Below are 23,512 nucleotides of genomic sequence, written 5' to 3' on the forward strand. Positions count from 1 at the left end.
CATACCCACACTCCTAGGTGTCTCTGCCTGATTTATTTTTATTTTTCCCAACAGCCTTTACCATAACCGTGGATATTCTGTATTCACTTGTCTTTTCCTTGTGGGGGGCAGTGGGTGGGTACATATGTCTGTATGTAGGCACTCATGTACCTGTGTACTCACACAGGTAGAGGACAGAGGTCAGGTACCACCACCTTGTTTTTTGAGACAAGGGCCTTCATTGGTACTTGGGACTCAGCAATTAGGCTAAGCTAGCTGAGCAGCCAGCTCTGGAGGCTTCTCTGTCTCTGCCTCCTCGGGGCTGTGATTATCAAGAGGACACCACTACATTGGCATCTTTACAGGGGTTCTGGGATTGAACTCAGTTCCCTGCACTTGCAGAAGAGATGTTTTACTGAGCTATCTCCCCAGCCCTCTTTTTTTTTTTCCCCCTTCAAGGAGAACCTCAAACTGGCTATCCTCCTGCCTTAGCCTCCCAGGCGCTGCAACTGAAGGCGTCCACATCTTGCTTACTGTCTGTTTACTGTTAGCTTCTCCTTGCTCTTAAGTAAACTTGTGCAGGACTTTTGTATGTTTTGTTTATTCCAGAACTCAGAAGACTTATCATCTGGCACATTGTAGATGCTAAATACAAAACTGGCTGAATTCCCTAATCGTTTTCTTTTGAAAATCAAAAGGTCAGTGTGACTGAGTGGCCACCTCAGTGATTTAAAACATGTGCTACTCTTGCAGAAGACCTAGGTTAGGTTCCCAGCACCCGCATGGTGATTCACAACCATCCACAACTCCAGTCCCATGGGATCTGATATCCTCTCTGGCCTCCATGGACACCAAGCCCTCATGCTGTGCACATACATACAGATGACAAAATACTGACATACATAATATAAAACAAACCTTATAAAGATTCAAAGATCACACCAGGCTTGGTGGCACATGCCTGTAATTTTAGCACTGGGAGATAGCTGCAGGACGATCCAGAGTTTAGTTTGATTGTTGGATATATGGTGAGTTCAAGGTCAGCCTGGGTTATGTAAGACCGTCTCAAAAAAAAAAAAAAAAAAAAAGATAAAGCAAAACAAAACAAAACTCAAAGGTCTGAACCAGGCCTGAGAGTACTGACCTATAACCTCAGCTCCTCAGGAAACTGAGGAGGTTCACATATTCAAGGTCTCAGTAGGCTACAGAGAGTTCCAGGTTAGTCTGGCAATTTAGTAAGATCATGCTTCAAAATAAACAGTGTATTAAAAGGGCTGCTGATGCCGGGCAGTGGTGGCGCACGCCTTTAATCCCAGCACTTGGGAGGCAGAGGCAGGTGGATTTCTGAGTTCGAGGCCAGCCTGGTCTACAGAGTGAGTTCCAGGACGGCCAGGGCTACACAGAGAAACCCTGTCTCGGGAAAAAAAAAGGGGCTGCTGATGTAGCCCAGCAGTGAAGTGTTTGCTTGGTGTTTATGGGAACCTGCTCAATTCCTGTCACTGGAAAAACAAATAAACTAAACCAGATAAATGCAAAGATCCATAATCTTCAGTACTCTATCAGTTAGCTCTTTATCACAGTCAGCCTAAGGTTATGGGTCTATCCTTGTCTCTTACTATGTTCTCAAGCCAAGTATAATGTATGGTATCCTCTTGTATTTTCTTTTCACTTACCCATGCACTCTTTTGTTAAACATATGTTGGCTCCTTACTATAAGTTTATGCGCCAGGCACTATTCCGTTAGCAAGAACTTGAAGAAGGAAAGGTCCACTTGTATATACATGCCATATTCTGAGGTAAGAAACCAGGGTGGAGGGCAGAATAGACAACCCAAGAACTCAACATCAGGTGAAAAGGACAGACAGCACAGGGTGGATGTGACAGCTAGAAGTGAACAGAAGGAAAAGCAGGTCAGAGTAGTAAGAGACTCAGGTAGAATGTTGCCAAAGTAAGCACCAGACAGCAGGGCTCAGTAGAAACCATGCCCAAGCAGATTCGCCAAAGCAAATGATTCAGAAATGCATTCTACATTTTTTTTTTCCTAAATCACATGTCAGGTTGTCTGCCAAACATCCACACTGACGACTGTACCGAGACAGCGACATCTGGTGGATGTGGTGGAAGTGGCTCAAGTCTCCATGCTTCTGCACAGCTCATCACCTGTGGCCTCAACATTACTAATTACACTGGCAAAGCCCAGTCTTTCATTAGGGCTCAGGGTCCTCACATCCTGGAATCCATATTCTGATGTTCAGCTGCCCTCTGAAGGATGTGCACAAAATCTGAAATCACCATTCTTCCTTCTTCTGTAGAATGCTCATACCTGGACAAAGGGAATCAACTTGCTTTGTATTCAAGAAACGAGAACCACTTTTGCATTGAAAAAGAATCCAACATGTGCTCTTCCTCAAGGACGTGGCTGTGAGCACTTGGCTTTCTTTTCAACACCACTGACCATCACTGGGGTAGGCTAGACACAACTAGTCACTGAATGCATTGCCACGCTCACCCATTTGGAAGAAGTTATGTTTAACTTTTTCTTCCTGTGGCCGAAAATGTTTCCTTTTTTATTCTGTTTGAAACTGTATCTGGTCTGGAGAGATGGTTCAAAAGGTTAAGAGTGCTGCCTTTGCAAGAAATCAAGAGTTCCATTCAACTTCCAACACCACTCTCGAGTGCGAGCACACACACGCGTGCGCACGCGCACACACACACATCTAAGTAAAATATTAAAAATAAAGTCCTTCATTAACATACTATCAATTCTATTATAATGTTATTTAATATGCAAGTTGTATTATTATACATAATGAAGTATGGTTTTAGGGGAAAAACACCAATCTATAATTAAAAAAATAAAGTTTTTATCTTTTTAAAGTAGTCTTAAATTGGCTTATTTTCTTCTTTAAATATATGGATGCTTTGCCTGTTCACTACATGTGTTCTTGGTCCCACAGAGATCAGAAGAAGGCATCAGATCTCTTGGAACCAGACTTAATGGCAGCTGTGAGTTCTGGGAATCAAGCCCAAGTCTTCTGCAAAAGTAGTCAGTGCTCTTAACTGCTGAGCCATCTCTCTGGCCCCCAGGTTGCTTATTTTCAATGTGATTGGTGAAGAGATTCAAAACTCCAATGAACAGGGACTGATCAACAGTCAAGATGATTATATCAAATCTGGCCATGGTAGTGCATACTTGTAATGTAAGATCTTCAAAGGCTGAGGCAAGAGATTTGCTTCACTGTAAGCTACACAGTATTTTAATGCCAGACTAAGATAGGTAGCAAAACCCTGCCTCAAAAAGCAGGAGCTGGAGAGATAGCTCAGCAGTTAAGAACCCTGGCTGATCTTCCAGAGGACCCAGGGTTTGTTAGCAGCACCTATATACCAGCCCTCAGCTCTCTATAACTTCAGTTCCAAGGGATTGAACACCCTCCTCTAGCCTCTGTCTGCACCAGGCATGTGGTGCACACACATACATAGAGGCAAAACACCCATACACATAATATAAAATAATAATAAGACTAAAAGACAAATATACATATCATAAAGTTAACAACATCAAAGTCTGCATATAATAGGATCTCATGGAAAACATCTGCATAAATGAAAAGACTAGAATATTGACTAGAATATTCATAGTTGGCTCTGGATGGGAGACTTATGGGTTAGGTTTTTTTTTTTTTTTTGAGACAGGGTTTCTCTGTGTAATGCTGGCTGTCCTTGGACTCACTCTGTAGCCCAGGCTGGCCTCAAATTCAGAGATCTGCTCCGAAGTGCTGGAATTAAAGGCATATATCACCACTGCCCGGCTAGTTGTTTATTTCTTAATCATAACTTGCTACGTTTCTCAAATGCTCTGTAATTAACACTACTTTTGAACAAACTTTATTGAGATCTTTTAAATAATGCATGTATACTGATTAGAGTTTTCCAACCTCTGCCTGGTCTTATTAATTCTAAGAAAAAAAATAATAAGTTGATGCTCAAATGGGCTAGAATTTCTACAAGGAGGAGCAAGAAAGGAAGGCAATTATTTTGTTCTAGGCTCTTCACAGAGCAGCAGACATTCCTGTAAGGTCACCATACTCCTGACAATACACCAGCACTTACAGAGGGCGCTCCAGGAATAGAGGAGTTACAGACTCTCATAACCACTTGAGTCCCCATCTTCAGATTCCCTAGAAGATCCGATTCAGGGCCACCTTAAGATAGGAAAAGGAAATACGTGAAAATACAAAGGAGAAGAAAATTCAAAAGCTAAATTAACTTAGGTTTCTCCCTTTAATCTGTCAACTTAAATCATCTAGACTTAGGACCCTGCTGAGCAGCTAAGCTATTGTAACTGCAAGAGTCATCTCAGCTGTATTTTCTTTTGTGTGTCTGTGTGTAGGGGGTAGAGGCAGGTTGGTGACTGTGGAGGTCAGAAGAGAAGATGTATCTCCTGGAGCTGGAGTTAAAGGAGGTTGTGAGCCACTGGACGTAGCTGTGGGAAACCAAACTCAGGTCGTCCGGAAGAGCAGTAACCACTCTTGACAGCTGAGCCATCTCTCTAGTTCTTCAGTGGCACCTTAAAACAAGTTTAACTTAGGTCTTCGCAGAAATAAGAAGGATGCTTTCTTGGCTCTACTCTCCACCACCTCCCCTGATGCCCAGTCTTTCTTAAACTTGTCCAAAAACTAACCAACCAAACAAACAAACAAACCATGGAATTTGTTCTAATAACCAGAAGAAATACCAGATTATCGGCTCCAGACACATCTTTTGTTCTTCAGAAACTTCTTTAACTTGCTTTTATTTTTAACCTCAAGAACTTTTAACCACCCACCCACCCCACACACAGGAAGCATATACATTGAAACAGGGTGTGGGAGGTTGAGAAAGGACTTCATGTAACCCAGGCTGGCCCACAGAATTTTATTTGACCCTCATAGTTAAGAACCTTTGAAAAAGGTTATTTTGTTTACCTCTGCTAACTAATTTCTCCTGGAACTGGAGTTAAAGGAAAATAACTAACTAATTAACTAATAATAACTAATTAATTAACTCTACTAATTTCCAATGAGGGTAGTTTTCCAGCCCACCTCTTCTAAACCCGGTTGATAAGAGTGACAAACTAATGTTTGGGTGTGTGTGTGTGTGTGTATCAATTCCCATGTCAGAACTCTACCCATCTTCAGGGAATCATCCTCTTATCGAACCAACAGATATATTTGGGGAGAATGGTACGACGGGTTAAGAAAGGAGAATGAGTTACAACTCATCTCCAAGCTCTGAAGTCTGAAACAGGAACTGCACACTAAGACTCTACAGGGTTCAAAGAGAGCTCAGACCAAAAAATTCTGCGTTTTCCCCTACGCACCCTCGTCTCTATTGCACATCTCTACTTCCGATCTGGAGGTTCAACAGGTGGTAATAATATTTCTCAGCTACTCACCACTTTTCGACAGCAACCTCATATATTATCGCCCGGTTTGGTTCAGCATCTTCCAGGCTAGCAGGCACTTTTACGGAGCTGCGCGTTCCTGCTGCCATGGCGACACGGAGGCTTGCGTCGGTCTGGCCTGCCTTCCCTGGACAAGAGCCAGCCCCAGCAAGCCTTGGTTCATCTCCGGCCTTCCAGGCCCCGCCTCTAGCCGATCAAGCCCCGCCTCTACCACTCTGGACCCGCCTTCCAGCATCCGGACTAGAACCTCCTAACAGCCTCCCGCCCTGCATCTTCTTGTTCCCACCCCACTCAATTAGTCCCGCCTACAACCGCCCACCTTCAACCAATAGGAGCTTGCCCTTTGTTCACAAGCCTATACCCCAACCGCTGACCAGAAGAACTTACATTGTGTAGGCTGAGACACCTTACAAAACTCAATCCCAGGAACAATCAATCAGCAGCCTGTTCTAGATAACATTTATTGATTGATTCTAAAGGTTCCTCAGAGAGAGCTAACAGTCCTGCGAGGAGAGTTTCTTCAGGATGTCGTCTCCAGGCTGTTAGCGTCGACAAATTGAAGTCCTTGCAGCTCAAAGGTTGGAGTCCCATCTCTGTGATGAGGTCTGGAGCCCTTGACCCAGCTATTAGGTTGATTGCCTACAGTAGTCCCGGGGCTGTGTGCAAGGGCTCGGAAAATTTTCCCAGAGCATTTCTCTTCCGCTTTGGGGTACTGGTATATAAACAGGATATAATTAGCTAGCAGAGTGGCCACATCTCTAACCCCAGCACCGATAGTAGGAGGCTGGGATAGACCATGATTTCAAGGCCATCCTCAGCTATGCAGCAAGTTCCAGGCAAGCCTGGGCTACATGAGATCTTGTTTATAAAAAAAAAAAAAAAAAAAAAAAAACCACCAAGCAATAACCAAATAAACAACGACAACAAAAAGCCCAAACAAAACCAAATATCATTAAATTACTCCTATCAGAACCAGCCAAAGTGCATAGAGAGTTCTTGTTGCATTTGAGAATCCAAATAACGTTAGGGCTCAAAGGACAACCTTTTTGCACATAAATATTTTTTGGAACTGAGCCCAGCCATAGTTAACCTTACCACAACAGTGGCAAACCAAAAGATTCATAGTGGAGAGAGTAGGGGGACACATAATTCCAGATGTTCTGGTGTTAAGATTAAAACATGTCCTTGTTCTCGAGAACAGTAGATTATCCCCACAGGATGGTAAAATCATAGAAATTGGAACTTCCTCCCAAGGGCTCACACCAGGGTTCCATTGTTGCTGTCATATTGAGGTGCGACCTGTGGGAAGCGAAGGGTAGCGTACTCTGTAGCAGATTCTGAACGCAGGCATTTCACTTTCCTGAGAGAGCATGGTCGCATTTGGCTGAGCACATGAATGTCCGCATAATGCAAGTCATTCTCCTCCAATGCGAAGTCTGGACTTATCTCTTGAGATACAGGCGAGTGTAACACTTGCTCGTACGTTGGTGCTGTTGTTTCATAGTCCTGGTAGGAATCAACAGAATTAAGGGAGGTTCCCACGCAGGACCAGTTAGACTGAGGTCCCTTTATTGTGTTCCTTTGGAAGGCCAGGTAACACAACATGAGTCGCTCTCTCGCTTTCTCACTCTCTCTCTCTCTCTCTCCCGCTCGCCCCTTCCTTCTCTCTCTCTCTCTCTTTCTCTCTCCCTCCCCCCCCCCCGTGTGTATGTGTATGGTTGTACCTTGGAAGAGGGTCCCTGCATTTCATCTTGTTAGCGACAGGCTCTTTCTTGTTTGCTGCTGCATAAGCCAGGCTAGCAGACTGGAAACTGTCCAGTGATTTCCAGCTCTGATTCCCATCTCCCAGTAGGGATGTGCTGGGATTATAGAAGCTTCTGTTACTGCCTCCGGCTTTTATGTGGGTTCTGAAGATCTGAACTCAGATAGTCAAGCTTACAAGGAAGGACTTTACCTTCTGAACCATCTCCCCAGCCTGACAAAGCGATTTCTACAGATGGTTGAGATGAACCTGTCTCAGGGTGAAAAAGCTGAGCACTGGGATCCAACACCTAAGTGGGCCTGAGAGGAGACAGAGGCCTACCATTACCTTTGTGCCATTCTGCCATAGCTGTTGCTGCTTCAGGATGTTCAGTGTGGGTCTTGATTGGCTCGCTGTGGGGGAAGAAAGCCTGCTTTAAACTTAATCTCTCTTTCCCATCTCTACTGAGACTGCCCCTCTTCAAATGTCTGTTCATTTATTGGCATGGGAGTCTAGCAGATCTCTCTGGCGGTGCTCCTACTTGTCTCATGTCTGCTTACCTATCCTCAAACTCCTTCTCAGGATATTCAATCGGGCCCATTCCCTATCTTCATCCGCCTTGCTCATCAGCCCTCAAACATAGTTCCATGAATAGGCAATGACAGCTCATCCTGTGCGAGGCTCTGGGCCACGCTCTGGGAGATAAGGATGAGTAAGCTATTTCCTCTGCCTTGGGAAATCTACCATGTACCTGGGAAGTCATATGAGGCGACAGAATACTACAAAAATGTTGTATGTGCTGTACGTGCTGAGCTATACCGGTGGGCCACTTTCAGTCAAGCCATGTCTCTCCCAAGTGTTTGCATGAGATAACTCCTCTGCCCCTGCTGGCACCCTCTTCTGTTAACCTATGATTATCCCCATGGCTTCTAGGGTTTTTTTCCCTATATTCTGTTGTTGCACCAGTAGATATTACAATTATGTATTTACATGTATCTGCCTCTCACAGTTGGCTTTCAGCTCTTTCAGAGCTCTTGGAACCCTCCTCTGGGCCCGTAGGTTCCTGGGAACCTATAGAACAGCTCACATATAATACAAGTGCTCAATAGTATGGTGTAGCTAGACGGAAGCGTGAGGAACCAACTTTGTCCCTTGAAGTGATGAGAAAGGCTGGCAAGTTAGGAGCTAGCCTTAGACCCAGTAAACTAAAGTTTCTTTTTGTTGTATCACCTCCCCTTTGTTTTGTCCAAAGTCATGTCTCTTTTCTGTCTTCTCCAAGGTTTTACCGTCTTTTCTGACTTCCCTTGCTCTTAATACCCTCTCCCATATTACCTGTTTTGTTTTTCTTCTGGAAAGTCGATGGGCAGCTCCTGTATGGAGAAACAGATCACCCGTGTACAAGATCTCTGCACACTGTCCTTGTCACATTTGCTCTGTGATTTCCTTCACATTTTGGGATGACATCCCCCCAACACCCCAAAGATTCACTCTGTGCCAGAGTCAGCCTGAACATACTGGCCAAAGATATACAATGCCTCTCTTAGATGGATGGTTCTGGAAAGTACAGCGGTAAAACTGAGATAACCAAACCCAAAATACTGGTTTAGGCAACCAGGCACTGCATGCCAGGGATGTTACTGGCTTGAAGTCTATTCTGGGATTGTCTATCAAGCTAATCCCAGTAGAGACTGAGGGAAATCTGCCAAATTATGGAATATATTCCTGGATCCAGAGGCGGAGTCTTCATTGCTGTTTATTTAAGGTGTGTGTGTGTGGGGGGGTTGTCTTTGGAAACCTGAGACTTCCATTCTGGGGGTCATAGGCACTGTCACAACCAGGGTGCCCTAGTCAAGGCTCTTCAAAGTTCTATTCCAGTCAGTGCTACCCGTCCTGCTTCCCGTCCTTGTTTTTAGTTAACAGACACAGTGAGAGATGCTTAACCTTTAATGCCCTTTGGAGCACTCTGTCTACAGAACTGGGAACACCAACTTTGGGGAGTGACTCAGCAGCCTTCCTCCTGGGGTCCCTAGTGGAGCCTACATGTCTACATGACTGATGCCCAGGGAAACAACACTTGTCTGAGGAAACAGGAGGAATAGTTTCAAACTTTCTTTGGGTGCCTATCCTTGCTAGTATATTTCCAAATCTCACCAGAGCCCCATCTGTCTGATTTTGCCTCTCCTCAGGAAGTGTCCTTCCCTTGGAAATTAAAGAGAAAGGAAGAGAGAAAGAGATGCAGACATCTAAATCATGATGACTGTACTACGGTGGGGTGGGAGAATCAGGATTTTCCCACACATTTGATAAAGAGCTCTGTTTCGGAGTGATTTTCAGTTTTGAGGCAGCTTGAGGATCAGAGAGTTGGTGTAGCTAAACACTAAAGGTGGAGTGGCAGACAGATGGCTTCTGCCAGTCTCCCAGCTTCTTCCTCTGCTCCTTCAGCTCTCGATTTGAGTCAGAGCTGAGTCACTGGAACCAATGCTTTGACCCTGTCTCTTGTCCCATTTTCCTGCTTGTTTGTATTGAAGTGGACAGAGAGAATATTAATGGGGGGATACACGACCAGAGTCATCCAATTTTAGTCAACAGAGCCTGTTCTTGAGTTGGATATTGCATAGAACCTGGACGCAACCTGATAGCCATAGGTGACAGAATTAGTTTGAGATTAGATTTAAAGAATCTAAATGGGCCATCTTCTACAGTGGTCATAAGACTAAATGGAAACAAGCCTTTCAGGATGCAATTGGGAAAAAGGATAACTACCTTAAACATAAATGCATCTATTGTCTGATGTAGCAGTCTCGTGTCCCACTACAGGTAGATATGATTTCTTATTGAAGCATCACTACTTCAAAATGGGAAACATCCTAAATGATCAATATTGATGAGTGACTAAGTAAACATAGAGAATGGCAAACCAAACCAAGTAGCCACTTTGAAAAGGATGCTGGAGCCAGGCAGTGGTGGTACACACCTTTAATCCCAGCACTTGGGAGGCAGAGGCAGGTGGATTTCTGAGTTCGAGGCCAGCCTGGTCTACAGAGTGAGTTCCAGGACAGCCAGGGCTATACAGAGAAACCCTGTCTCAAAAAACCAAAATAATAATAATAATAATAATAATAATAATAATAATAATAATATTTATTATCTATTTAGTGTGTACTGGTGTTTTGCCTGTATGTACGTCTGTGTGAGAATGTTGGGTCCCCTGGAACTGTAAGGAAGTGAGTAATAGGCTGCCACGTGGGTGCTGGGAATCGAACCAGGATCTTCTAGAGCAGCCAGTGCTCCGAACTGCTGAGCCATCTCTCCAACCCCTTAAGATCTCTTTTTATTTTATACTTGGTTATTTTCCAAATTTTCTGCAGTAAATGCTTACTACTTCTGTATCAAAAAATGGCAATAATGAATATTCTATGAGAGATTATAAATTTTCATAGTATGTTGAAGTTTGAGGGGTTTTTTTTTTTGGTTTTTGTGTTTTTTTTTTTTTTTTTTTTTTTTTTTTGGTTTTTTGAGACAGGGTTTCTCTGTATAGCCTCTGGCTGTCCTGGAACTCACTCGGTAGACCAGGCTGGCCTCGAACTCAGAAATCCTCCTGCCTCTGCCTCCCAAGTGCTGGGATTAAAGGCGTGCGCCACCACCGCTCGGCTAGAAGTTTGAGTTTTAAATATGATAAGAAACAAAAAAAAAAAGTCCAATTCTTCTAGTATTTTAAGGTACAAACCAGATTGTTGTTAGAATGTTTGGCACAGTGTTGTTGGAATGGGCTCTGGAGTTAGAATGACCATGTCTGACTAAGAAACTTTCTTTTAATGGGTTTTTAACCTCCCTGAGCCTCCTCCATGTTCTTAGTAATAAACTGAAAATTATTAATAGAATCTAAACAGTTATTAAGGTTTAAATAAAATAGTGTAAGATATTAAGTATGACTCCTAACATATTATGAACATCAACAAAAGGCACACACAAGACTTGCCTGCAATCCCAGCACGTGGGAGGCAGGGCTAGAGGGACTGCCACAAGTTCAAAGTCAATTTGGTCTATGTAGTGAGTTACAGACCAGTCAGGGCTACAGATCAAAACTCCCCTCTAAAAATAAATAAATCAGGCCTGGGTGTAGTGGTATAGACCTTTAATCCCAGCACTGGTGAGGCAGAATCAGGCAGACTCTTGTAAATTCAAGACCAGCCTGGTCTACGTAGAGAGTTCCAGGACAACATAGAGAGAACCTGTCTCAAAAATCAAACAAACAAAAAAAAAAGTAAATAAATATACATGTAAACAAATACACACTTATAGACAGGGTCCTTTTATTGCTGACTTCTGCATCTGTCACTTCCTGGTACCTAGCACATGCTCAGTTAATATTTGTTTAATTATCAACTAGATTAATAAACTAGTAGGCCCAGGACTGGAGTCCAGTATTGTTTTCAAATTTTAGGTGCTTTCCAATGTATCTCACTTTTCTCTCTACATGTGATGTTTACTTGTAAATAAGTAGTCTTTGAACTCTGCCCCAGACATGGAATCCTGTAGCTAAGAGGCAGCTGACAAGATTAAGCCATATTTGGGAGTTTGCAGTGGTGGTGAACACCCTGGGGGGGGGGGGGAGTTACAAGAACCACAAATAAACTATTATTTGGTGTTCTTTTGTTGTTCTTATTTTTTACTTTTTACTAGCTTTTACTCCCTAAAAACAACTTATGATGCAAATAATTGGGACTGTATATTTAAGAAAAAAAAAAGCGAGGACCCAGTGAAATGACCAGACTGCCTGAGGCCACACAGCAAATGGCATAAAAGTTATATTTCTATTTCTAATAGATACTCTTCCTTCCCACTTCTGCAGTTTCAAACAAACATTTGTCCAAATCCGGTTGCTCAATCCATGGTCACATCTCTGATTACCTAGTGAGGAAAGTATGGGCCCTGAAGTCTAGCCGCCGCGCTTGGAATCTTGTTTTACCTGCTAAGTTACTAGCCATGTGACAAGACATTAACTTCTCTGAGCCTCTGCTCCTTAACAGGTTATAAGATGGGAGCCACCGTAAGACCACTCACTCACAGAAGTGCTGGGACAATTAACCGAGATTAGAAAGTGACTGCACGTAAGAGCACTCGAATGCTCCCGTTATTATGATCTGAGGAAGAATGAAACTGAGAGCATCAGAAGGAAAGGAGAAAAAAAAGAGAAACAAGGCTGGCCCACCAGTGCAACCAACCTGTGGCCACTACAGCTAGCTGTGTTTCCTAAGCGTCCTAAGGTACCGCTAAGGTACCGCTCTGTGTTCGACCCAGGACGTGGCAGATGGAGGAAGGCACGGTCTCCAGGCTGTCTGATTCTCAGGGTTTCAAATCCACCACAGAGGCGGTCCCCTCCACCTTTCGGCCCTACTCACCAGCTTCCCCCACAGCACAGCCAGTTTCCCATGGCGGATGCGTCTCCCAGGGAGCCCAGCTGGTTTTCAGACATAAAGAAGTTTGCGCATTTCCTGGTTCCCGGCTGAGAGAACCGCAGCAGCTCCCAGGGAGTCTGTCAGTATCAGATTTCAACCAAGTAGGTTGGACCTTGGAAGCCACCTGGTGGAATGATTCCCGAGTGATTGTTCCCAGCCAAAGGGCAGAAAGACACACGGGCTCCAGGTGAGAGTTATCTCACCTTTGGGATTTGAAACTTCTTTTGATGAAGCTGCAAGCTTCGATTTATAAAGAAACCCGAGATACAAAAGGGCTCTGAGTTTCCATAGGAAACGTGGCTCACTGTATCGCACTGCCTTTGAAATATACCCTCCATAAGGGAGTCAAGGGCCGTCCCTTATGTTTGCCCTACCACACTCAGGTTTGAGTTTCACTGTCAAGGGAATTGGTACTAGTTTCATATGTTCTCAATGTGGATTTGAATCCTAGAGGCTTTTGGCACCTGAAATGTTGAGACACGGAATGCTTTCATGGTCTCACTACTAGAATTGCTATGTGCATATCTCCTAACCTTTTACCATCTAAATTTCCAGCACAGCAAAACATAAGTACTGGATGTATTACCTAATCCTCTTTCTGGTATAAACCAGATGGCTGACTGATTCACAGGGAGCAATCAGTGTCCTCTCCCAGTTCAGTCCTACACAATCTTAACTTACTCCTGCTTGTAGCTTCTGCTTCCAATGTCCCAAAATTGGACTCATTCCTTACTGGCCAGCAGCTATGAGGTAGTTGAGTGGATCCCCCTTAGAAAATGTTTCCAGGTTGAGTGTGGTGGTGTGTACCTTTAGTCCTGACACTTGGGAGGCAGAGGGATGAGGATCTCTGTGAGTCTGAGACCAGCCTGGGCTGTAAGAGCAAGTTCCAGCACAGCCAGGAATTCATAGAATTCAGAAAAACCCTGTCTTAAATAAACAGAAACCAAACCAAAGAAAGAAAGAAAGACAGACAGACAGACATAAAGGAAGGAAGAATATGGCTCCAAGAAAAGTTTTGAAACCTACAATTCCAATCTTCAGCATTTTCTTGGCATCTTTTTTATTATCAGCCCCAAACTCCACAGAGTACACTGGATTTTGAGCTCCTCCCCATCTTGAGAAAAATGGGCATGAGTGACCTCATATCACATATCACAGCCTCATAGGGCTGTGATAACTGAATGAGATATGTGTATACAAAGCTTTAGTCCAGGCCTGACACATGGGACGCCCTCAGTAAGTCTTAGCCATTGTTACTATGATTAGTTCTTGTTCTCAGCCAGTTATCAGACGGCAAAGCATTGTATTTTACTATCTCGTGTTCCAATCCTGAAGACCATTCTGTATCCTACTATTAACTATATTCTTTTCATCCTGTAACCTGCTTACCCCTCCCCATCACAAAAGCCAGTAATAATTTCCTGTCACTTGCAGGATAAAAATCTCAAAGCCCCTTATAATCTGCTTCACTTCCAGCCAACCTCTCTGGCAATTTAAAGGACTTTATTCAGATTTTTAGAGGGCCAGAAACTCCACAGAAAAGACAAAAAACACCCAATACACCTTAAAATATGTCAATCGAAGTGTGGAGGGATAACAAAGGCTGGAGAGAATTCTACCGAAATCCGACCCGTTCAGTTCATATCTGGAATTATTTGAGGCTCCTCACTGATGCTCAGGTTCTATTGTCAGTCTGTTATAAAAGAGAGTTGTGTGTGTAAGAGGTGGTACAGCGAGTACCACGAGATATGTCTGAATGGACAAGTCACAGCCTTACTGGAGAAGGGAAGTCTTAGAAGAAATTAACCAGCCCTGGTTGTGGCAACCTGTAAGAAGCCCTGTGTGACTGAAATCCCAAGTGAATGTGTACTTTGATATGGGCTCAGCCTTCTAAATATGGATGTTTATGAATGGTTGATCAGTGTGTACAGACTAGAAACTTCGGCTTCCTCCTCCCCAGTGTTCGAAGCCCAACACAGAACCTCCCACCAAGACCAACCCCTGTACCAATACTTCTAGCTAGGGTTCTTGGACCTGAGCTTCGACCTGCACCTTTAATCTCAAGTACTCTGGAGTCTGAGGCAGATAGGTCAGTCTGGGCTACACAGTGAATTCAAACCCAGCTGGGCAGCTCAGTTGGATTCTGTCCTAAATAAATGGTAGAAACTGGTCAGTAGTAGCGTACTTGTCTAGTACGTACAAGGTCCTAGGTTTAATCTCTTGTCATATGTGTGTGTGTGCGTGCTCATGTGTATGCATGCCCAAAAGGAAAATGGAGTGGGCAGAAATTGATTAATAACTTTAAAAAAGAATTTTGATGTTTTGGTGGAGTAGAGGTTTGAATTAAATTAGCACTTTTCAAATGTTACCTTGTTTTTTGTTTGTTATTTTGTTTGTTTGTTTGACTTAGACAAAGCTCAGGGCTGTGTTCTAGGTAAAGTATGGGCTTAATGTGTGTGAGGCATGGCTTCCCCCAACAAATAAGTAGACCAATTATGTTCAACTATAAAGGAAATTAGGAAGCTCTTCAGTTTGAAATCTGAGTGGAAATTTGAAAATCCTTATTTTATTATCTTTTTAGATAGGGTCTCCTGCAGTCTAGACAGGCCTTAAACTCATAACGTAGCTGAGGGTGAGGCTAACGATGGCTTTAGATTCCCGATCTTCCTGCCTCCACCCCTCAAGCGCTGGGATCAGGCCACCACACCTAACTTTCATCCATTCATTTATTTTTACTTAAAGCTTTTATATATATTTATAAAAGGTGGCTATTTTTGTAGTGTCACAGTTGTAGGACTGAGGAGATAACATAACTCCTTTTCCTTAAGCATTTTTTTCTTTTTGCATGAAGATAAAAAGTTTTTTTTTTTAATCTCATAGCTAATAATACAAGTCAGAAAACTTTCCCCAAAAGTCTAAATAGTAAATATCTTAAATTTTACAGGCCATGTCATTTTATTCTTTCTTTTATACTCTTTAAGAGTGTAACACACACACACAAACACAGGCACACACACACACACACACACACACAGGCACACACATGCACTCACACATAGCCAAGCTTGGTCTGAAAGTGGTAGTTTTCCGATCACAGCTATAAAGAATGTGCTTTGTCCTGTCAGAGACACTTTCTTCAGACTTCTGCTCACCCAGATGTTAGGCTCACTGAGGGTAACTAATCAAAGGCCCCCGTTTCTTATGACTTACACTTACAATGCTTGTCTCCCACACCTGACTACTTGATCTGCGTCTTGCTTGATAAATATTTACTGAACTACCACATGAAGAGTAACCAAGTTGTTTCTCTGAAGTGAGCTTTCATTTCACTGGTTCTCTGTGGCGAGCTGGGCTCTAACTAAGCCTTGTGCCTGTCAGGCAAGCACTCTACCACCCCAGGTCTTGCTTTTGTTTTTAAAAGAAAGATTTCAAAGCTAACAATCAAATTATTTGAAGAAGAGCTCTTACCTCAGAGGTCCACACATCCCTAAGAGGGGTATGAAAGGGTCTCAAAAAAATGTGTTGACAAATTTGCATGTGTGTATTTGTCTGGTAAGAGGACTGATAGCTTTTGTTGGGTTTCAAGTAATTTTTTTTTTAACTGCAAAGCTAAGAAACAACCACACTAATGAAAGAATTTCAAATATCCACAGTAGCGTGGAATGTATATTCATTCATAGATATATATGAATGACTAAAGGAAAACTTTTGGACACCCCTCAAATCATGCACATGTATGAAGCTTTCTTGATTGTGAAGAGTGTGGCTCCAGCCTACCCCCACCAGCTGACTTTTCTGAACACACCCTACTCCCAGCACTAAGATTACCTCAGCCTTTCTTGACCATGGCCACTACAATATGACACTTGAAAAGCATTGGGTCTTAGATTAGGTATAGTATTCTAGGGCTTCTCTCGGTGGGTTATTAGAAAATCATATACAATTGTTTTCTTGCATGGGTCTTCCCTGTACTCAAAATAGGAAGGTTGTAGGTTCAATGATGATGGTAGATTAATATGTTTGTGTGCCCATGTACGTGCACTCCTTACCTCTCTCAGAGACCTTTCCACGAATACCCTACTGATATGAGGAGCAAAACACTCACTCCAGAGCTTCAGGCAACTCTCTCCAGCCAAAACACATTTTTCCTAACCCCTACCCAAAAAGGGCCAGACAGCCTGGAGACCCTTGTTTTTGTGTCTCTAATCACCAGCTCAGACAGTGCCCTCTGGGCTGTTTGGATGGCCTGGCCCTACCCCTCCCAGGATCACTCTCTCTTTTGTTGCATTGTGAGAAAATTATGGCTAGGAATTTGATCTGGAGCCAGTGTCAGCTTCCGGGTGTGATCTCAGCATCCAAGTGTGCGCTCAGGATGCTGAGACGATGGACATATTTCACAGTGGAAACAACTGCCTATGACCTTCTGCCCACCCGTACCCCATTCGGTCTTCCAGGCCACAGAACAGGAGCAGCACAAACAAGGTCCCCGGATTTTTGGTTTATTCAGCCCCACCCAGAATTAAATCAAAGGCTATGATACATCAAGGGACCAAACCATACACTGTGGACCATGCACCTATCCCATCTCCCAGGGATGCTGCTCCCTCTAGGGTGTGGTGGATTTATGGAATCACCACAGGAGGTAGATAGGGGATTCACTGGGTGCTGGGTCTATCGCTGGCAGTCAGGGCTCAACTCTGGCTACCTCTTCCTCTTCCTCCGGGTCAGGAGGCGCAGGAAGCAGGGAAATGTAGACCTCATTGACTTCCGTGTCCAAATGCCGGCCACCCCGCGGCGCCTCCAAGTTAAGGATGCCATCATGGGAGAGTGCAGCTCGGACCCGCCAGGGATCCACATCTGCAGGCAGGACATAGGTGCGACAGAACTCTCGGGACACGAAGCCGTGGCGATCCAGACGCTGGGGGTGTCGGGCAGACACCTCCAGCAGGTTATCCACAGTCCTCACGGTCACCTCATCTGGGGTAAAGTGGCTCACATCCAGAAATGCCTGGAACTTGCCTTCACTGAGCCTGAGCTCTGAGGCCCCTGCCCTGGCGCCCTCCCCAGCTCTGGAGGCCCGAGGCCGAACATAGTAGCCATGGTAGAGGGTGGGGGTCAGGATCTCTTCCGGCAGGAGGCCTGGGAGCAGAAAGAGAAAGAAAAGGCAAGAGGCAGGATGAGGAAGGATGCAGTGGGCACAGGGCTGAAAGGCGATATCTGGAGACAAGGGCCAGAAGAGCAGGTGGGAAACTGCTGAAGGAAAGGAAAGGAGATGGCACTGGAGGAAGCGAGCTGGACTTGGGAGGACAGAAACGAAACCAGAAGGTACTCTGAAGCGTGCAAGGCCCAGGTACCCAAAGCCTTGCGGTCTAAAGTTTGTCCTGAAGTCTGTAGCAAGACCAGAGAGAGTCTTGCTTGAGGCGGGGAGTCTGGGGTGGGAGATGGGTCACCTCAGGAGTTCACTTAAGCCTCAGGTAGAGTGAAGGCCAGTGAAGCTGGGCAGTGAGCCCAGAATTACGGGAGGTGGGGGTGGGAAGCATCTGAGCCATACCTTCTCCGAAGCGCTGCTCGCCTAGGCGGCTGGGGTTGGCAAATTCGTACTCCGCAGTGGCTGGGTGGGCGTGTGGCACTGTGCGGCCCGACATGACTGCTGTTGTGACTAGTATCTCTGATCCCAAGAGCAGCCCCAACAAGATCAAGGCGACCCCTCCAGCTTCAGGGAGAGCCAGGGCTCAGTCAGAGTGGGGGCGGGGTCTACACCACCTAAAATAGTGCAGAGCCTCTGGAGATGGGGGAGGGCTGGGAGCCTAAGTCTAGAGTGCAGCTATGAGAGTGTGATCAGCGCAGCCTGGACCCCCTAAGTTCCCTCCTCTGCACACCCTTCAGCTGTCGCAGGGGCCTGGAAGGACAGCTGAGGATCCTGGTCCTGGAGTGAACTGGGAAGAGAAATTGGTGCGCTGCAGGAGGGCAAGGAGAGGCCTAGTTGGGCCTTCACCAGTTAGTTGTACATTCCTCATTACCCTTTGTCCTCAGTCTTAGGCACTGTGCACATTACTTAAAAATAAAGAAAGAAAGAAAAATAAATAAAAAGACTTAATGTTCTATGAGCCACATGGCACCAAAAATGCAAGAAACATTTTCTGTCTTTTTAATGTCAGGGTCTTCTGAACCTAGATCAACTCAGAGTTCCAGTCAGACAGCTAGTTCTAACATAGTGCTGGTCACTGCTCTCTGCTAGGACTCCACAAAGAGTTAATGTCCCTGGGGCTCAGCCTAGGAAGATTCCAGTCCCTGCCCAGGCCCAAGATAGTTGCTGGCTCAATTCCCCTGGCATGCAAGACTGGAGAGGAGGAGGGGCCCACCACCAGCTGCTTGGGATTCCTGACTCTGTCCTAGCTCCAGAGAACAAGGATGGGGTGGGTGCCACTGGGTGTGGACAGAGAGCTAGTGAAACAAGACCATGACAAGTCACCGGTCAGTCAGCTCAGCCCTGCCTGTGTTTCTCTTTTCTTAGCTCAGTGAGTACCCGGTATGTGTCACCCTGCCAAATCCCTGATCACAAGTCTCCATGGACTGGCGGTGAACGGGGATAATAAAACCCCTGACATCACCATTCCAGAAGCTTCACAAGACTGCATATATAAGGGGCCGACTGGAGCTGCAGCTGAAGGAGCTGACCAGCCAACCGACTCTACATTCATCTAGCCACCATGGACATTGCCATCCACCATCCCTGGATCCGGCGTCCCTTCTTTTCTTTCCACTCCCCAAGCCGCCTCTTCGACCAGTTCTTCGGAGAACACCTGTTAGAGTCTGACCTCTTCTCAACTGCCACTTCCCTGAGCCCCTTCTACCTTCGACCACCCTCCTTTCTGCGAGCACCCAGCTGGATTGACACTGGACTCTCAGAGGTAAGTCTGCCTACACCAGGGCAGGGGTGAGTGCCCTTCCTAGACCCCCCTTCCCTTTTCCCTTTCTTCCCCGCCTAAGCTATTTTAGGCATCTCTGTGTGCAAAGGTACAGAGAAATAAGCTTACTATTTTCTTCTTCCCTTGGACACCTGTTTCTGTTTGATGCTTCTCTATTTCCTGGTCCATTTTTCTGTGCATGGTGAGGGTCATCTTCTGTCTCCTAATGATGAAGGAGGATGCCTCTTTCTCGTTTGTTTCAACTTTTTTACTTACCTCTTCAATAACCATGGTCCTAGAGGGTGTTGTCATCTCAAGCTATAGTGATCAGAGAGAAATCCACTCACCCTGGGCTTTTCATGCCCTGTTGATGGAGCTGGAGACATCCGTCAATATTCTCTCTCTTCCCTTGTCTATGATTTTTCTGGGTTCCTTGGGGCTGAGACAGTGCACTGACCTCTGTCCATGCCTTAAGACGAGTGAATGTCCAGCCACTCTTGGGAAGCCCTAACTTATCTCAACTCAGTGGGAGAGAAGATTAACAGAGGTTGTCACAGATAACACTCTGGTTTAAAAATATTCGAGTGTGAGGAAACAGAAGCTGAGTGAGCAAGGGCTTTGGAAGGACAGGACCGGTAGAACATTCCAGATCCAGTGGGTTGGAAACTTGGCAGGGAGTTGAACAAGAAAAAGGGGGCCTTTGTCTTATAGACAAATGACAAAGCAGGCATTGGGTAGAGAGGCAGCAGATGCCATGCCCAGATCCATCCTTGTGACTAGTCCCCTACTGACCTGTCTTCTTTTCTGTGCCTCTAAGTAAGGACTGGTGACCAAGAGGTGTCCTTTGCATATCACTACGGTAGCTCACATGCACCAGGAGCACTACCCAAAAGGGGTCTTTTTTTCCCCCAATAGCCAAGTGAATTACCTGTAGGAAGTAAATCTGCTGAATGATGAGCCTTCTCCAGCTTAATAAACATTCTAACATCTTTTCTTCTCTTCCTGCCTCCTTGTTATTCTAGATGCGTTTGGAGAAGGACAGATTCTCTGTGAACCTGGACGTGAAGCACTTCTCTCCAGAGGAACTCAAAGTCAAGGTTCTAGGAGACGTGATTGAGGTGCATGGCAAGCACGAAGAACGCCAGGTGTGTGGCCCTTTCTGTCTTCCTTCGTGAATTCATTTAGGAGTTACAGATCCATGGCTGGGAAGCTAAGTCGGGTCTAGATCTGCTGTTCATGTTGCGGTTGTGCTGAGAGAACGTTCCCCTTGATGTCCCTTTTGATTGCCTTGTCCTGTCCAGTGACATTAGAATAGCAGAAGAAATTTCGAAATTCCCAACCCTCAGCACACCCTAGGCCAATTAAATCTGAAGTCTTAGGGCTATAGCTCAGGTATCAACATTTAAAAACAAACAAACAAACAAAAAACACCTGGGCTGGAGAGATGGCTCAGTGGTTAGAGCACTGACTGCTCTTCCAAAGGTCCTGAGTTCAATTCCCAGCAACCACATGGTGGCTGCTCATAACCATCTACAATGTGATATGATGCCCTCTTCTGGTGTGTCTGAAGACAGCTACAGTGTACTGGTATGCATTAAATAAATAAATAAATAAATAAATAAATAGATCTTAAAACAATAACAACAACAACAAAAAAGCAACCAAAAAATCCTCCTTGGGTACTTTTCCCAAAACTGGCAACCAACAATTCAGGTGCAATGAGTTATATATAATGGTTGTTGTGCATAATGACAGTAACCACAGGGTTGAAAGCAATAAGTCTGTGGCTTCTGGATGCTCAGAATTCCAGGTCTCTTCTGCTCAGTTTAATGCCAAGCTACTTGGTTTGTCTGTATTTCAGAGCTTCAGGCTTATGGCTCTGAGGAAGTTGATCGAGGTTTGTTTGTGCGGATGCTTAGGATTCAGAAGGTATCAAGATTAGCATCAACATTTTGTATTTTTGCAACCTCTTGCATTTTTTGGGCAATTTTTTCTTGACTTCCTAAAAAGGTGTTATGATTATGTCTTAAAAATTAATGACTTGAGGGCTGGAGAGATGACTCAGCAGTTAAGGGCAGTGAAGACTGCTCCTCCATCTGACATTAGACTAGAACAAAGAAGTAATTTCAGGTAGGAGTCTAAATCATAGGGACAAAAAAGAAGTAATCTCAGTCAGGAATCTAAATATTAGGCCAAAACAAAGAAGTAATTTCAGACAGGAATCTAAATTTTAGGCTAGAACAAGGAAGTAGGCTTCAGACTTGAAAATGACCTTGGGCTAGGACAGGGAAGTAGGCTCAGATACTTTGGTCATCTTGATAAGCCTTTAGAAACAGTGATTATGGGAGTGTTCACGTAATTGGGTTTAATACCTTGCTTTTTCTTTGACTATTTGTGTTTATTGTATCGTTTGTTCCTCGACTATTTGCATCTATTGTATTGCTAGACCCTCAACCTAGAACTGACCTTAATACATGCATGTAATCAAAATGGTATAAAAACATGAAGGAAGAGGGGGCATAGGATAGGGGGTTCTAGGGAGGGGAAATGGGGAAAGGGGATGACATCTGTATTGTAAATAAATAAAATATCCGATAAAATAAAAAAAAATACATAAATAAATTTTAAAAAGGAAAAAAAAGAGGACTGCTCTTCCAGAGGTCCTATGTTCAATGCCCTCTTCCGGCATGCAGGTGTACATGCAGATAGAGTACTCATATACACAAAATAAATAAATAAATAAATAAATCTTAAAAAATTAATAACTCAGGTGGGCAGTGGTGGTACATGCCTTTAATCCCAGCATTTGGGAGGCAGAGGTAGGTAGATCTCTTAGTTCCGGGTCAGCCTAGTCTACAGAATGAGTTCCAGGAGAGCAGAGCTCAAGAGAGAAACCCTACCTATTTCAAACGAAACACAAAACAAAAATTAATACCTCAGTTTTGCTCATGATTTAAGACTGGAGCACAGTGTCACTGATAGAGTCACCTTATATAATATCAGCAACCCCATGGGTTAGGAAAACTCTGAGACATTCCTGAGCAATTATGACAATTTATGGGCTTCTTTAAGGTCCAGACAACATGGATTCATTCCTTTGTGGCAAGTGCCCTGGATTGTAATTGTGTCTCAAGATACGAAGGTCTATGAAGTTCAGGCCTGTTTCAGATTTCTTAGACTCTGATTGGACAGCTTATTCTAGCCTTAAACCTGGACAAACAGCTCTGGACTTAGCTATCTGCATATTTACCGAGTTGAGATGAACCCAGGGCCTTTCACCACTAGACTGTATTGGCAGCTCCGGATACTTCTTTTTGTCTTAGGGCCTTTCAGTCTAACCCAAGGGAGGGGATGTCTGAGTTTGGGGCAAGTGGTGGTATTTCCTGTTCTTATTTCTCCGCTTCATCCTTCGTTCTCTTGGATTAGGACGAACATGGCTTCATCTCCAGGGAGTTCCACAGGAAGTACCGTATCCCAGCCGATGTGGATCCTCTCACCATTACTTCATCCCTGTCATCCGATGGAGTCCTCACTGTGAATGGACCAAGGAAACAGGCGTCTGGCCCTGAGCGCACCATTCCCATCACCCGTGAAGAGAAGCCTGCTGTCACCGCCGCCCCTAAGAAGTAGATTCTCTTCCCTCGTTGTGTTTTTTAAAACAAGGAAGTTTCCCATCAGTGAATGAGGATCTGTGACTAGTGCTGAAGCTTATTAATGCTAAGGGCTGGCCCAGATCATTAAGCTAATAAAAATGTCATTCAGCAACAGACCTGTCTCGTGTTTGCAAACATAACAGATCTACTAATTCCCACACTATGACTCAGGGGACTCCAAGGGTGTTTTTGATCAGAATGGCTCCAGTACTTCTTAGTGGTACAAACTCAGGAGAGCCATTCACTCCCCTGATCTTCCGGTCTTCTGTTTATAACTTGCTGTACTTGTTAAAACAAAGTTGTAAGGAATAGACTAAGAAGAGAGAAAT

General features: G+C 44.5%; 4 protein-coding genes and 1 long non-coding RNA gene across 7 annotated transcripts in view; 1 reads left to right on the top strand and 4 right to left on the bottom strand.

The window, feature by feature from the left end:
- Dixdc1 (DIX domain containing 1) overlaps positions 1-5,629 on the bottom strand; it is a 74,650-nt gene extending 69,021 nt beyond the window's left edge. Inside the window, 2 exon segments of the mRNA XM_076925131.1 lie at positions 4,090-4,181; positions 5,414-5,629. Coding sequence (XP_076781246.1) covers positions 4,090-4,181; positions 5,414-5,435 — 114 coding nt within the window. The 5' untranslated portion in view covers positions 5,436-5,629.
- Positions 5,630-5,864: 235 nt separating this feature from the next.
- C26H11orf52 (chromosome 26 C11orf52 homolog) lies at positions 5,865-12,698 on the bottom strand. The gene is made up of 4 exons (XM_076925143.1): positions 12,566-12,698; positions 8,496-8,533; positions 7,512-7,576; positions 5,865-6,928 (listed from the first exon to the last, which is right to left on the bottom strand). The coding sequence occupies exons 1-4, from the start codon at positions 12,637-12,639 to the stop codon at positions 6,680-6,682; spliced, it is 426 nt and encodes a 141-aa protein (XP_076781258.1). The 5' UTR covers positions 12,640-12,698; the 3' UTR covers positions 5,865-6,679.
- On the bottom strand, positions 11,284-12,504 carry LOC143439179 (uncharacterized). Its single transcript, XR_013107558.1, has 2 exons — positions 12,389-12,504; positions 11,284-11,395 (listed from the first exon to the last, which is right to left on the bottom strand). It is a non-coding gene; the product is annotated as an uncharacterized LOC143439179 (long non-coding RNA).
- Positions 12,699-17,105: 4,407 nt separating the features above from the next.
- Hspb2 (heat shock protein family B (small) member 2) lies at positions 17,106-20,142 on the bottom strand. 3 transcript variants are annotated; one of them, XM_076925146.1, is made up of 3 exons: positions 19,878-20,142; positions 18,174-18,385; positions 17,106-17,761 (listed from the first exon to the last, which is right to left on the bottom strand). In XM_076925146.1, exons 2-3 carry the CDS (start codon positions 18,265-18,267, stop codon positions 17,307-17,309), a joined length of 549 nt encoding a protein of 182 aa, XP_076781261.1. In that variant the 5' UTR covers positions 18,268-18,385; positions 19,878-20,142; the 3' UTR covers positions 17,106-17,306. The 3 variants fall into 3 exon arrangements, with proteins under 3 accessions (XP_076781261.1, XP_076781260.1, XP_076781262.1); XM_076925145.1 differs by having other exon boundaries at positions 18,174-18,676; XM_076925147.1 differs by lacking the exon at positions 19,878-20,142 and having other exon boundaries at positions 17,106-17,479; positions 18,174-19,045.
- Cryab (crystallin alpha B) lies at positions 19,333-23,297 on the top strand. The gene is made up of 3 exons (XM_076925148.1): positions 19,333-19,533; positions 20,553-20,675; positions 22,957-23,297. The coding sequence occupies exons 1-3, from the start codon at positions 19,333-19,335 to the stop codon at positions 23,158-23,160; spliced, it is 528 nt and encodes a 175-aa protein (XP_076781263.1). The 3' UTR covers positions 23,161-23,297.
- Positions 23,298-23,512: the final 215 nt, after the last annotated feature.

This window comes from Arvicanthis niloticus, chromosome 26 (genome assembly GCF_011762505.2).
Source record: "Arvicanthis niloticus isolate mArvNil1 chromosome 26, mArvNil1.pat.X, whole genome shotgun sequence".
In the NCBI taxonomy this organism is placed as follows: Eukaryota; Metazoa; Chordata; class Mammalia; order Rodentia; family Muridae; genus Arvicanthis; species Arvicanthis niloticus.

Coding starts and splice junctions, on each gene's coding strand:
- Cryab (XM_076925148.1), top strand. CDS start 19,333: ATGGACATTGCCATCCACCATCCCTGGATCCGGCGTCCCTTCTTTTCT. Junction 19,534..20,552: donor TTGACACTGGACTCTCAGAG/GTAAGTCTGCCT, acceptor TTGTTATTCTAG/ATGCGTTTGGAGAAGGACAG. Junction 20,676..22,956: donor GCAAGCACGAAGAACGCCAG/GTGTGTGGCCCT, acceptor CTCTTGGATTAG/GACGAACATGGCTTCATCTC.
- C26H11orf52 (XM_076925143.1), bottom strand. CDS start 12,639: ATGTCTGAAAACCAGCTGGGCTCCCTGGGAGACGCATCCGCCATGGGA. Junction 7,577..8,495: donor CCAGAAGAAAAACAAAACAG/GTAATATGGGAG, acceptor CTTCCCCCACAG/CGAGCCAATCAAGACCCACA. Junction 6,929..7,511: donor TATGGCAGAATGGCACAAAG/GTAATGGTAGGC, acceptor GATTCCTACCAG/GACTATGAAACAACAGCACC.
- Hspb2 (XM_076925146.1), bottom strand. CDS start 18,267: ATGTCGGGCCGCACAGTGCCACACGCCCACCCAGCCACTGCGGAGTAC. Junction 17,762..18,173: donor CGAGCAGCGCTTCGGAGAAG/GTATGGCTCAGA, acceptor TTCTGCTCCCAG/GCCTCCTGCCGGAAGAGATC.